The sequence below is a fragment of the Haliotis cracherodii genome, unplaced genomic scaffold (genome assembly GCF_022045235.1).
Source record: "Haliotis cracherodii isolate W230 unplaced genomic scaffold, xgHalCrac1.p SCAF_10, whole genome shotgun sequence".
NCBI classification, from domain to species: Eukaryota; Metazoa; Mollusca; class Gastropoda; order Lepetellida; family Haliotidae; genus Haliotis; species Haliotis cracherodii.
Window position 1 is genome coordinate 5,956,577 of NW_027266265.1, and position 15,051 is coordinate 5,971,627.

Here is a 15,051-nt window from a genome sequence, read left to right on the forward strand (position 1 = left end):
CAATCCAATAATTTACTTAGATTGTGCCTTTCCTGTTTGACGAATTTGTTTTTCCACTGGGAAAATTTGAATTTTTTGGCACACAGTGTCGTTTTTCTTGCGTCGTCACTGCTAGACCAATGCGCCTTTGTTTATACGCCTGCGTTTGAACAATGCTTTGAATAATATAGTTTTGATTAACACAATTTAACCTGTTTAACAAACACAAAATAGCACTAAGATGAAACGAATACACTCAGACTAATACACTGCAGTTTGTGCAGACACAGCAGTCTTGATTGTACTTAGTAAGCCACACCGCCTCCGTGGTCTAATGGTAGAGCGTCCGCCCGGAGAGCGGAAGGTCCGGGGTTCGATCCCCGACCACGTCATACCAAATGGCGTTAACAGATGGTACTTGTTGTTACTCTGTCTGGCGCTCGGCATTAAGGGGCTAAAACAAGGACTGGTCGGCTCGGAGTCAGTATACTGTGTCTGAGTGGGGTATTCATGTTAAACTGCAGCATGGTATCTCATTGAGCTAGCACTATAAATCGGCATCAGTCCGGACTAGTACAAGCAGCCACACACATACATACACGTGCATGCACGTCGCTATATAAGTGCAATAATCTTGGACGCGACGTTAAACCCAATTTCACCTCACCTCATTTAGTAAACCGCGATGTATGATACGTACATTTAGAAAAATGATATATTTTTACAACGCCTCATCGAATTGCAGTTATGTGTGACGATGTCACGGACAGTGTTGTCGTATGTCAGATATTAATACACAGTGTGTACACGACGCTGACGAAGCCCATTGCAACAACACAACTCAATTATAATAGTATACCACTCAACAGAAGTTAAGGACACACGATTTTGTCACAGGACTATAGTTAATCTGTCATGGGGGCGGCAGGGTAGCCCAGTGATTAAGGTGTTCACTCGTCGCGCCGAAGACCCGGGTTCGACTCCCCACATGGGTACAATCTGTGACGCTTATTTCTGGTGTCCCCGCTGTGGAATATTGCTGGAATATTGCTAAAAGTGGCGTAAAACAATACTCACTCACTAAACTGTCATGGTTCGTGGGTGGTGTAACATACAGTCTTCCAATTGTGGATGTTGTTTAACTTGTTTGAGTAGTATATATGAAGTTAGACACTGCTTCTGATTCTTATGAATCTCGAGATGGTACATATACTGATGGTGATAAGTTCCGCTACACAAAATCCAAACTAAAACGTCAAAACAATTATACAAGTTTAGAGTTTGCGTGTAATTCGTTATCACAAGTGCAAGGTCTCCCCGCGGATGACCTGTGTGGGACAGGGTGAGGTGACCTTTCCGGTGAGTAATCAGAAAACCCATGACGTCCGAAGACCTATGAACCGACGATACCTACATGACTATGTATGGAATTATATGCCGCCAGGTGGAACCCCGATCCGTTTGTACGTCACACGTTCTGGACGCTGTCTGTGGGCGGCTTCTTCACGTCACTGACGGTGTTCGCCGCCAACCAGGCCGTGCTGCAACGTTACATGAGTCTCCCCGACACCAGACAAGCCAAGCTGTAAGTCACCCTCCCACACACTCCCCCTTGTATTAAAATACACTTGGAATATGTGACTATATCTCTAATATGTAGGGGCGCTTGGGTTGCCTCAACTATCCTAGTGGTTCACGTGTTAGCTCGTCACGATGAAGGCCGGGGTTCGAATCCTCACCCACCCCTGATAGCTGGTGGAAAGGCATAAAAAATAGAATGGGAGTGAATTTTGCTATGATCAGTGTGATCGTAGCTTGGAATGCCGGTTCGCCCTGTTTTTATTTCACCGCCATTGCTGCCTGTTTCACCAAAGTTGTAAATATGTAAGACCTGCGCAGTAGTGATATCTTCCTGTAATGAATATCTCCCTGTCGTGTACATCTCCCCGTGGTGTATATCTTCCTGTAGTGTGTATCTCACTGAAGTGTATATCTCACTGTGGTGTATATCATCCTGCAGTGTATATCTCCCTGTAGTGTATATCATCCTGTGGTGTATATCTCCCTGTAGTGTATATCTCCCTGTAGTGTATATCTTCCTGTGGTGTATATCTCCCTGTAGTGTATATCTTCCTGTAGTGTATATCTTCCTGTTGTGTATATCTTCCTGTTGTGTATATCTTCCTATAGTGTATATCTTCCTGTAATGTATATCTTCCTATAGTGTATATCTTCCTGTAGTGTATATCCTCCTGTAGTGTATATCTTCCTGTAATGGATATCTCCCTGTAGTGTACATCTCCCTGTAGTGTATATCTCCCTGTGGTATATATCTTCCTGTAGTGTATATCTTCCTGTAGTGTATATCTCCCTGTGGTGTATATCATCCTGCAGTGTATATCTCCCTGTAGTGTATATCATCCTGTAGTGTTTATCTTCCTGTAGTGTATATCTCCCTGTGGTCTATATCTTCCTGTAGTGTATATCTTCTGTGTCCTCAGATCTCTGCTCCTGAATCTACCTCTGGCGGAAATCTTTCTGGCGCTGGTGTGCCTCACTGGATTCGTCATCTACGCCCGCTTCCACAACGACGACCCCCTGGAGAACGGCAGCATCACCAAGTCCGACCAGGTGAACACCACCGTCGATATATCCCCCGAAGTTTGTCTCTCACCCTGGGATCCAGGGGTAGAGGTTGTCCCCATTGCTTCACGCTCGTCCGGGGGCGGTGGGGTAGCCTAGCGGATAAAGCGTTCGCTCGTCACGCCGAAGACCCGAGTTCGATTACCCATGGGTACAATGTGTGAAGCCCATTTCTAATGTCCCCCGCCGTGATATTTCTAAAAGTGGCATAAAACCATACCTACTCGCTCACTCACGTAAAGATTCCGGTGCAGGAAATGTCCAAAATACTCCATGCTTTTGTCTTTGTGCATTCTGAAGCAGAAAAAAACGTCCAATGTTTCCCATGTCTCCCTGTAGATTCCCTGAAGAACAGATTCCCATTCCCAGTGTTTGTTTCTTCCTTCAATCTCATTAAAATCAAATCTAGATTATCACTGCCGCTAAACAAAGATCTTTGGACCCATTACGGGTCACGTCAGAACGACCTTTCGCGAACTTTGACCGACCACTGAAATGACAAACAAGAAGTCGACATAAGCCAATTAGAAAGCAGCTTTCTCGAGCTTTACGGCACTCGTTTCAACCTGGCGACTTCCATTTCAGACTACCTCGAAAACTATGTTGACACAGTTCTCGATTAAAATTTTGAAAAGTGAACAAACGAACATTCCGAAATGTACAATATATAGTTGAGATTGTATGGCAGTGCTTCCCGCGTACTTTGCAACGCCTCCTCCGTTCAAATGTTTATCCCACGGTAGCAAGAAATAGACGAGAATTTCGACGGAATCAGTCGTACTGGCCGTAATTGTCATTCGGAATACCCGGTGTTAAAGTTTTCGAGTTTGAATGATTAGAAAACACATTCCGACTGTCACTTTCATGATCTGGTAAGCGACGCTTTGATTGGTCGGATGAAAGGTCGTTCTGACGTGACCCGTTATGGGATGTCCTCAGATCTTTGTTTAGCGATAGCGAGAACTAAGATCTGATTTTAATGAGGTTGTTTCTTCCGTGGGAATTTCCGATCATTCCAGGGTAGACTAGCACCCCCATGACCTCAAGGGCCGACTCATTGAGTGTGGCTTACGTGAAGTGTTTGAATGTTACAGATCGTGCCGTTTTATATGATGGAGACATTGGGCTTCATCCCTGGGTTGACGGGATTGTTCGTGGCCAGTGTCTTCAGTGCAGCGTTAAGGTGAGATGTAGGTCATCCCAGACGGACTGAATCATATCTCGACAGTCTCATGTCGCCATGCAACCTGTATAATCACATTTAAAGTTAAATGAGGACAAAGGGAAGTGTTTGTCGGTGGTGAGATGAAATGCACTTTAACGTAAGTTCAAGGTTATTGCACTCGCATAGCTACGGGCATGTCCGTACGTGTGCGTAACCATACCTCAGCTTAACATGGAAACCCTACTCACAATATACTATATTGATACCGATCCGACCAGTTCTGAGTGCCGAGAGCCAGGCAGGGTAACAACAAGTACCATATTTTAACGGATTTTGGTATGACGCTGCCGGCGATTGGACCACTGACCGTCCACTCTCCAGGCAGACACTCTATCCACAAGGGCATAAGGAACAATACCCTAAACATTATTGGGTTCTATCAATGTATGTTTTGGGGCAGTGTCATTTTCTGTATTGTATCATGTCCCGTTTACAAATACAACTTTGTTATGACCCAAACATAGCCCTCAAATTACGGACTGAAGCCAGAGGGGGGGAGGGACCATAAATCCGTATTCAGAGTTCTCTTTCGATGAAATATAGCTTGCGTAAGTGATTCAGGTTGAGACTGTTACATAGAAATATTTGATTATACGTAGCCAATCGGAGATGGAGTTGTGCGCTGTAAGACCCCATGGCGCAAATCTGCTAACTGTTCTAACAGGACAATCTGTAGGACAATCTGTAACCCCAGTAGTGACATACAGAGATTCTAGACGATTCTAGACTAAGGTAAGCGCATGTGATATCCCTCCCTCCTGACCAATGGTGAAGGTAATTAATGGTTGTTTCTGCCCCCTGCAGCACCGTGTCGTCAGGCATCAACTCCCTGGCTGTTGTCACCATCGTCGACTTCATCAAGCCAGCCCTGGACAAGTTCAGATCAGGCCGGACCTCGGCCCGACTCATCGCTGTCCTCTCTCTAGCCACAGGTAAGTTGTGGGAGTCAGACCTCGATCAGAATCATGCACGTTTGTTTGTTTGTTGTTTAACGCTGCAGTCAGCTATATGACCGCGGTCTTTATAAATAATCAGACATTCCAGTGATTGACATCATGAGCATCGATCCACGCAATTAGGATACAATGACATGCATCAATCAAGTCAGTGAGCCTGACCACCCGATCTCGTCAGTCGCCACTTAGGACAAGCATCGTCGCCTTTTACGGCAAGCATGGGTTGCTGAAGACCTATTCTACCCCGGATCTTCACGGGTCTCTTGGACGTACACTCTCTTGTCACAAGTTTATAGGTTGTGGTAGTCAGAACTCAGTCCGACTCGCCATCCCCTCTCTTGTCATAGGTTTGTTTAACGTCACGACTCCGCAATATTTCAGCTTGTAGCGGCTACCTGTAGGTTACCTGTAGTCTGGAGCAGATGATCCAGTGATTAATATTTTGAGTCAGATGCCACGCCCTTGGCATACACTGTCACGCATTCTAGAAGGTCTCAGAGTCTGACCGCCGTATCCATTCAGTCGCCTCTGAGATCTGTGACAGGGAAATCACCATGTGGACAATACTTCGGGTTGCTTGTTGTAAGAGGTGACTGATCGGGTGGTCAGGTTCCCTGTTGAACTTTCAGAGTCATGGAGTTGTGGTCATTCAATTGTACGACTTGTCAGAACATTGAATACAGCCCGGGCACTCACCTCTACGGACACCTGTTGAATACGGAACGTCAACATCCGCAATTTCAGAACATTGAATACAGCCCGGGCACTCCCCTTTACGGACACCTGTTGAATACGGAACGTCAACATCCGTAATTTCAGAACATTGAATACAGCCCGGGCACTCACCTTTACGGAAACCTGTTGAATACGGAACGTCAACATCCGCAATGTCAGAACATTGAATATATCCCGGACACTCACCTTTACGGACACCTGTTGAATACGGAACGTCAACATCCGCAATGTCAGAACATTGAATACAGCCCGGGCACTCCCCTCTACGGACACCTGTTGAATACGGAACGTCAACATCCGCAATGTCAGAACATTGAATACAGCCCGGGCACTCACCTTTACGGACACCTGTTGATTACGGAACGTCAACATCCGCAATGTCAGAACATTGAATACAGCCCGGGCACTCCCCTTTACGGAAACCTGTTGAATACGGAACGTCAACATCCTCAATTTCAGAACATTGAATACAGCCCGGGCACTCCCCTTAACAGACACCTGCTGTCTACATCGCTTCAAAAAACTCGTTAATCCAGAAATTTGTTATCCGAACGTGCGTGCGTGCGTGCGTGCGTGTGTGCGTGCATTAAGGTTAACGCACTTTTATATACAGTTCAGAGCATCCAAGTACAAAAGCAATGTTTGGTAGGACTGCGAACATCTATATAGTATATACTACTCAAGTCAAGTTAAGAAACACCCACAATTGGAAGGCTGTGTGTTGCAGTACCAACCAGCCATGACAAATTAAGTATCATCCCAAGAGCATCGGTTGTTCCTTAACTTCTTTTGAGTAGTGCATCAAGGGACAAAAGTAGGGGACACATGCGGCGATTTTCTTGACTTACCTGGACAACACTTTTAGTTTGCGGGTGAAATCATATACTTGATTTGTCATCGTATTACAACTAAAATGTATTTTCAACATGACACTGAATGTTATCACTTCCCGACTTGAAAATACACAGTTGGTTCGTACCTTCTGGGTGGTTGTCGTCAGCCGGTACCCTACTATGTATGTTCTGTCAGAGTTGACAGTCTGGTGTGTGTGCGCTGTACTGATGGCGCGGCCTCTCTCTTCAGCTATCAGCTATGGGGTGATAACGACGGGTGTGGCCTACCTTGCCGGACTCCTGGGCGCCACGGTGTTGCAGATCGCCCTCAGCATATTCGGCATGGTTGGAGGACCTCTACTGGGGCTCTTCGTCAACGGGATGTTCGTCCCCTGTGTCAATGCTTGGGTGAGTTTACGGCTGAGTCAATGAGTGAGTTTGGTTTAGACGACTGCACTCCACCACCACCGCCCTTCCCCCACCACCAGCTTACGGAGGAGTTTGTGTATTCAGTAATGTAATACCATTAGGACATTTTTTATGTTAAATCTGAACCTGCTCAGCTTTTGGTAAATTAAATTGGAGTATTTAATATGATTTTACGCCGCTTTTAGCAATATTCCAGCAATATCACGACGGGGGACACCAGAAATGGGTTTCACACATTGTACCCATGTCTGGAATCGAACCGGGTCTACGGAGAGACGAGCGAACGCTTTAACCATTAGGCCGATCGCTGTCCCCTTCTCGACTTAAAGAATCCTCATTGTGTTATTGGGTGTTCTTGTAGTCCCTGTGATATACTCGCTGTTCAGTTAGGAGTGAGTGAGTGCGTTTGGTTTTACGCCGCTTTTAGCAATATTCCAGCAATATCAAGGCGGGGGACACCAGAAATGGGCTTCACACATTGTACCCACATCTGGATTCGAACCCGGGTCTTCGGCGTGACGAGCGAACGCTTTAACCTCTAGGCTACCCGACCGCCCCTGTTCAGTTAGGAACCTTTCATAAACTAGGGCGGTGGGTGAGAGGGAATAAGGGGAGGGTCCCCGAGACATATGACAGCCCCGAGGGTCATACAAAATAATACGCATATTTGGGGAGGGATATGAAAGTAAGGACATTTTATGATAATATGAAAATTGCTTTTGCATGTCTTGTCGGAGAGGTTCATGAGAAACACGAACAAGGACATGGGGAGGGTCTTCCACAAATGTGACAAGCGTTAACGGAGGGTCCTTATTTTCAGTACATTTGTGCCACAGAATCCTCTGACAGCGCTTCAACACACACACACGCACGCACACACGCACGCACGCACACACGCACGCACGCACGCACACACACGCACACACACACACCACAGTTATCTGTCTATACAGTGTGACATGGTTTCAGTCACGCCTGGTGCATATTTGTCACTGCTGCATCTGTACATCCCCTACCCACAGACATACAGCTGGTCTGGGCCCCGTGCCACAAAGCCATCTTAGCGCTAAGGTGATCGTAACTCCCATGCTTTAACACTAGCTTACGTAGCGCAAAGATCGCTTTGTGGAACGGGACCCTGGTCTTTCGTGCGACTGTCAACCTAGCTCATGCATGTATGAATCGCCTATTATTAACCAGATTCCGTATGACTCAACCAAGCTCATCTTAGTCGCCCGGTCGCCATGTAATTGACTAGCTAAAGGCCTAAAGGACTCGACTTAGCTGGTGACCTAAAGAACCAAGTACAGTTCTTGTCCGTCACTGTATGGTGATTTTGACACCATTCCCGTCATTTAAAATCAACAACAGATTAATCTACTGTTGTTATGACACATCATGCCAGGTTCTTGTAAATAAAAGTCACAAGAAGTTTCCATAAAGATAAAAAAATATCTGCTTAACGCGGTTCCATTTTCAATCTCATTAAAATCAGATCTTAGTTCTCGCAACCGCTAAACAAATATCCGAGGACATCCCATTACGGGTCACATCACAAAGACCTTTCATTTGACCAATCAGAGCGTCACTTACCAGATCATGAATGTGACAGTCGGTATGTGATTTCTAATCATGCAACCTCGAAAACATTTGACACGGGGTATTCCGGACGATACTTACGGGTTTAACGTCTGAATCCACACAATCTAGATCATCTATTAGCCATTCCAGAATGTTCTTTTGTTTAGGTTTCAATTTTTTAACCGAGAATTTGTCAAAATATGTTTCAAAGCGTAGTTGCCAATTTGAAATTAGTGTTGTAAAGCACGAAAATGTTACCTTCTGATTGGCTAATGTCGATTTCTTGTCAGTCATTCCATTTGTCTGTCAAAGTTCGCGCAAGGTCGGTCTGACGTGATCCGTAAAGGGGTGTTCCTGACAAGATGAATGTATCCTGCCCCACCGGTGGCACCCGTCACAAACACATGCAAAGGCAAGTCAATTCACATAATAATACACTGGAATACATGGTACAAGTCTAAATAGGGAATTGTACAGACATCATTTTTTCACTTCATTTACTGTGTCCACCATCTTGTCTGCACAGGGAGCCGCGGCGGGGCTGGTGTGCAGTTTGTCCATGTGCATGTGGCTGGGAGTTGGCGGAGCCTTACACAGAGCCAAAAATGCCGTCGTCGCCGCCAGCGCCATCAACAACACCACCGTCATCGCTTTCAGCAACACCACCATCAACACAACACACACTATTTTACAATTTATCAACACAAACACGTTGTATGTCAATCAGACTTCAAATAGTTCAACAGCGAGATATGTCGGCGATATGACGACGACGCTGCCGCCGCCTATGAACGTTACTGACGTTGCAACGACGACAAGGTAGGTAGGGTTGGGTTTAGGTTAAAACTACCATTTGATTCCAAAGTTTTTATTATCCATCAACTGTCGAGGGTTAGATTCCCGACTTGGGCAATATGGTAGCCCTGTGGGTAAAGCATTGGCTCGCAACGCCGAAATGGGGCACGGGTGGCCGAGTCGTCTAAGGCGCCGCGATTCGCTGTGCAGTGTTGCGTCCCTTGGGCACGCCAGAAACCTATGATTGTGGGTTCGAATCCCGGTTCGCCCCGATTATGTTTCTAGGTTTGTCAGCACCATACCCGTGCTCGTGGGTTTCACCGAAGTGGTAAACGTCTGAGACCTGCATCACTTCGGGCTTTCCTCCCACATTAAGGTGACACACCGTGATATAACTGGAATACTGTTAAAAGCGGCGTTAAACCAAACTCACTCACTCACTCACGCAACACCGAAAACGACGCTTTGATTCCCGCTGTTATATAATTGTACGCGGTTGTGCAAAAACCAACTGGGAGTGCCATTTTCAACACGATTGGTCAGTGTCATTTTGGTATTGGGCGTTATGACGTTATGGCTGTGATTCTGCCCCTATGTGGTGTATGGGGCTTGGTAGGAACGTCTTACTGTTCCATTAGGGGCGGTTGCTTGGTTGGCCGTTAGAAAGTCGGCATCATATATTGACCCGTGAAGATCCAGGTTAGAACAGGTCTTCAGCGATCAATGCTTGTCGTAAGAGCCGACTATGCTTGTAGGAGGCGACAAACGGGAAATCGGGTGGTCAGGCTCGTTGACTTGGTTGACGCATGTCATGGTATCCCAAGTGCGTGGATCGATGCTGATGATATCAATCACTGGATTGTCTGGCCCATACTCGATTATTTACAGACCACCGTCATATAGCTGGTATATTGCTGAGTGCGGCGTTAAACAACATACAAACAAACAAACAAGTCTTATATTATTCCCCGCCACAACGAAGTTGACGGGGGAAAAGAAACGGGCTCCATCCCAGAACTTGGAAACTATAGGAGAAAACTTTACGAAACCTGGTACATAAATTCACCATATGGTGTAGATGTGTCTTTTGCTATTGAGGTTTCCCCTCCATTTTTAATATATTTTATATAAATCTTTGAAATTTGGACTTTGTCCCTGAACTGAATGGAAGCAGTGGGTTTCATTTCCGGAGCAGAAGTCGAAGACTTTTAAAGATGTCTTTATAAAACTTGGTACACAAATTCACCATATTATGTAGATATGTCTTTTGCTATTTATGATTCTCCGATTATTTCTTTTCTTTTATATTAATGTTATACATTTGGACTTGGAACTGAACTAAATGAAAATTGTGGGTTTCTTGTTCGGAGCAAAACAGGAAAATTATTTTTGAGATATCTTCAAGAAACTTTGTAAACACATTCACTATTATAAATGTAGACTTGAACTGAATGGAGGCTATCTTTTACCTCAGTTCCGTTATGTACTTATCCATGAATCTGTGCATTATCAGTCTATGGCTGTTATAAAGTTTTTGGTCTTTAAACATTTTAGAATTATGTTATATTTTCTTATCTCAATTAAATGGGACACCAGAAGACTCTGTAACAAGCTATAAAAGGATTCATAGTGGAATGATCCAAAATTCACCAGGTTTTGATGTTGTCCAATTAACTATTTTTTCTCCAAATATGTGTGGAGTTGTGTTTACCTGTTAAACGCTGCACCCACCAACACAACCACCACCCACTCACTGCACCTGCACCCATCCCCACCCCGGGCGGACGCTCTACCACAGGACCACGGAGCCCCCCCCCCCCCCCCCCCCACACACACACACACCCCGTTATTTAGTGTTGTAGGCTGTATAAATGACCGAGAGAGGATTTTGATATTTTGAACCCCTCCATTTCATTTTAATAATGCTGGAGAGGGCACGGGTTGCCCAGTCGTCTAAGGCGCCGCGGTTCGCTGTGCAGAGTTGCGTCCCTTGGACACCCCAGGAACCTATGTTTGTGGGTTCGTATCCCGATTCGCCCCGATTATGTTTCTCTGTTTGTCAGCACCATACCCGTGCTCGTGGGTTTCACCGAAGCGGTAAACGTCTGAGACCTGCATCACTTCGGGTTTCCTCCCACATTAAGCTGACACGCCGTGATATAACTGGAATAATGTTAAAAGCGGCGTTAAACCAAACTCACTCACTGACTCACTAATAATGCTGGATCCACCCTTGTCAAACAAACGGAACTGTTTTTTCACAGTCTGGATGCATTCCTGTCCAAGTGGTACAGCCTGTCCTATCTCCACTACGCCACTGTGGCCCTCATCGTGTCAGTCGTCGTAGGGATCCTCGTCTCCGCATGTACAGGTGGGGAAATACGTCACCCTCGATTATCCAGTGTATTATATTTCCCTTCTTTACCATTAGTACCCTGGACCCATTAGCAGTTATCACTTTCGGAAGTGACGCCATTCTCTCCATCACTAACGTAGCACAGAATTGCTCTCGCCCATGAGAGTTATTTGATTGGACGGCTATTTTTAGCGTCTCGTCCTTCAATTCGGGCTCAAAACGAGGCTATGGTGGCGAAAGGGTCAGGGTATTTATCATAATAGAATGGAGATATGTACGATTTTCGTATTGCACTGTCTAGTCGATAATGGGAATACGTTTGACATGTCCGTGAACGGACATGCCTTCCTAAATGTAATCTATCTTTGTATTGGTCAAGTTATGTACTACGACGTATAGCTGGAATATGGCTGAGTGCAGCGTTAAACAACAAACCAAAACGTCCTTCTTTGAGCATGACCTCTTTATGTCCAGATTTGACATATTGATAATAGGGAAGGCTTTCCAGATACAAACACTGAGATGTAATATTTGCGGGTTAGATTGAATCCATTGATTTGGCTAAAACAGAGGATCATCAGCGCCTTTGCTGAACACGTTTGTAATGCCTGGGATATTTTAAAATGTACTAACCAGAGTATGGGTTGTTAAAATACCAATCACTGGACTATCTTGGCCCACTTGCACAAAGCGATTTAGCGCTAAGATGATCGTAACACCCATACTTTAGCATAGGCTTACAATAGTCTAGCGCTAAGATCGGTTTGTGCAAGTGGGCCCTAGTCCAGACTCTATGATTTACAGCCGTCATTTAGCTGGAATATTGCTGAGTGCTTCTTTAAACAACAAACTCTACGAACAGAAATATGTACGTTCTCTCTATTGTATGGCTTGACTGGGCTCTCGTCTACCTAAAGAAGTTGATAGACAGCAGTCGATTTCTCGTAGGACGCCATACATTCACTCGTCTTCGGTATCGAATGAAAACAATAGAAAACAACGAGATGTTTGTTTGTGAAGTAAAGCAGCTATCTTATCATCCGCCAAGCGTTATAGTTTTTATCGTCACTTATCGTACGCATGCGCACTTTAAACCGGATATGATACAGATTTGCCCCACTTCTGATTGCCGGATTCTGTTGGGTAAAAGGGTAAGTTTGCTATGCGAACTGTTCGCGGGACCAGTTTATTGTATGGCATAGTGTGGCCACAACCGTTGCTGGAAGGCTACCATACTATTACACATGCATAGTAGATGTAAATCCAAATCCATTATGCACGTTACTTTTTATCTATTTGTTCAATTTTAAGGTTTTAATAAGAAGCGATACGTGGACAGAGAGACCTACTATGATGTACTGTGTTGCTGTAAGTCTGATACAGATAAAAAGGTGAGTAGTTGTCATGCATGAACAACATATACCTGTGAAATCAGATGTTCTTCTAGAAAAACCACGGTCCATAATTGTACATGTAGCAATATTTCTTCCCAATGGTGTGCCAAATGTCTGCCTTCTTTAAGTCATTAATTAGTGCTCTGCGTGAAATTGAGACATTGTTTCTGTGTTAGGCCTATTAGAGGGATGTTCGAGGGATTGAAATCTAATCAACAGGTGTTGCTAATAGAGTAAAGTCCCCCTTTAACGTATCCACGTTGTTATGGTGCTGACCAATCTCATTAAAGTCAGATCTTAGTTCTCGCTACCGCTAAACAAAGATCTGAGGACATCCCATTACGGGTCACGTCAGACCGACCTTGCGCGAACTTTGACCGACCAATGGAATGACCAATCAGAAGGAAGCTTTCTCGTACTTTACGGCACTAATTTAAAATTGGCGACTACGCTTCGAAACATTTTTTGACAAATTCTTGATTACAAATTTGAAACCTGAACAAAAGAACATTCTTGAATGGCTAATAGATGGTCTAGATTGTATGGATTCAGTCGTTAAACCCGGGACTATCGTTCGGAATATCCCGTGTTAATGTTTTCGAGGTTGTATGATTAGAAATCACATTCCGACTGTCATTTTCATGATCTGATAAGTGAGGCTCTGATTGGTCGGATGAAAGGTCGTTCTGACGTGACCCCTAATGGGATGTCCTCAGATCTTTGTTTAGCGGTAGCGAGAACTAAGGTCCGATTTTAATGAGATTGGGTGCTGACATACCAGGACTCGTGATGGAGGCATATCATTTGCTTTTTGATCGTAGAACTATGGCACGCCTACCCCCCTGCAACCCAAGCTTGCCGTTAAAGGCGTAAGAGGCGACTAACGGGATCGGGTGGTCAGGCTCGCTGACCCTGGTAGATGCATGTCATCTGTCCCAATAACGTGGATCGGTGCTTATGATATCAAACACTGGATTCTCTGACTCGATTATTTACAGACCGCCGTCACATGGCTGAAATATTGTTGAGTACGGCGTTAGACAACATACAATCAAACAAACAAACAAGCCTACCCCCAACCTCACACACAAAAACACTAACCTCACCCACCCTACACACAAACATACATACATATGAATATGCATTTTATTTCGAAACCAATGATATATTATCAAATTACGCATATTGTATACATGTTGAAATGTGGATGGGTCAGGGCTTTCTTAACTACATGATACCTTTTCGTGTGGTAATGGGTTGTGTTTTGTTGCAGTACGACCTTAATTCGTATGGGATTACGGACTTGTCGCAGACAGACAGGAACGGCAAGAAGACAGAACTAGTCAACCTCCGCGACTCCACCACGACCTCCCACGAGTCTATACACGATGGCTCCCATGTCTGACAGTGTTAACATCAACCAGCCTGGTTCCCTGGGTATGCTGCGCTGGCGCTCCATGTAGCGCTTGCGCAGCATACCCAGGGAACCAGGCTAAGAAATAAGTATTTTAAAATAAAAATGGTCGCTATCAATGTTAACTAAAACCTGTTTATAATTCATCTTACAAATTTCAAAACAACGATTTGTGACGAATGCCTGTTCCTTCGCATCCACAGCTCCCCTAACCTAATTAACATTTTTCGGGAAAAAAAAAAGATTTTATATTTTATGCGACTTACCGACATGAATTTGGACCCCAATCGGTAAACCACTAAAAAGATCTGGCCTCATATGTTTTGTTGTCTATACAGTGTAGTGAATCAGGCCACAGGTATTTGATTACCGCTGCACCAGCCAGATCCAGGCGACGGGATTAAGAGGACAGTCTTGCATTGTACGTTCAGCGTGTGTATGGGAGAAGCAGGAAGTCTTTCTGCAACATTTGAGATTTCATATTTTATCGAACTTTGAACTCATCTTTCAACTGTTCATATATTCAGAGAGACGTATATTTGCATTAGTGTGTAAGGTGAATGTATCATTTCAGACCAGCGTGCCTTGACGAATGCATTAACCTTACAGGTAAAACAGGGTGTATCACTTTATGATGTAAAGCCAAGCTGTGTATTAGTGTAATAGGCTTTCTGTGTGCTCATGTCACGAATTCTCTGTTTTCCTTACATC

The 15,051-nt window shown here is 44.7% G+C and overlaps 1 protein-coding gene across 2 annotated transcripts in view; it reads left to right on the forward strand.

Annotated features, from left to right (window-relative positions):
* Positions 1-14,393, forward strand: part of LOC139453991 (sodium-coupled monocarboxylate transporter 1-like) — a 39,726-nt gene extending 25,333 nt beyond the window's left edge. The window contains exons 8-16 of one of the 2 annotated variants that reach the window (XM_071235464.1): positions 1,424-1,564; positions 2,481-2,610; positions 3,717-3,805; positions 4,652-4,779; positions 6,622-6,779; positions 8,908-9,200; positions 11,441-11,547; positions 12,844-12,923; positions 14,200-14,392. In XM_071235464.1, coding sequence (XP_071091565.1) covers positions 1,424-1,564; positions 2,481-2,610; positions 3,717-3,805; positions 4,652-4,779; positions 6,622-6,779; positions 8,908-9,200; positions 11,441-11,547; positions 12,844-12,923; positions 14,200-14,331 — 1,258 coding nt within the window. In that variant the 3' untranslated portion in view covers positions 14,332-14,392. Of the gene's footprint in view, positions 1-1,423; positions 1,565-2,480; positions 2,611-3,716; positions 3,806-4,651; positions 4,780-6,621; positions 6,780-8,907; positions 9,201-11,440; positions 11,548-12,843; positions 12,924-14,199 lie in introns of both variants that reach the window. The other variant, XM_071235465.1, reaches the window with a different exon arrangement.
* The last annotated feature ends 658 nt before the right edge of the window (positions 14,394-15,051 follow it).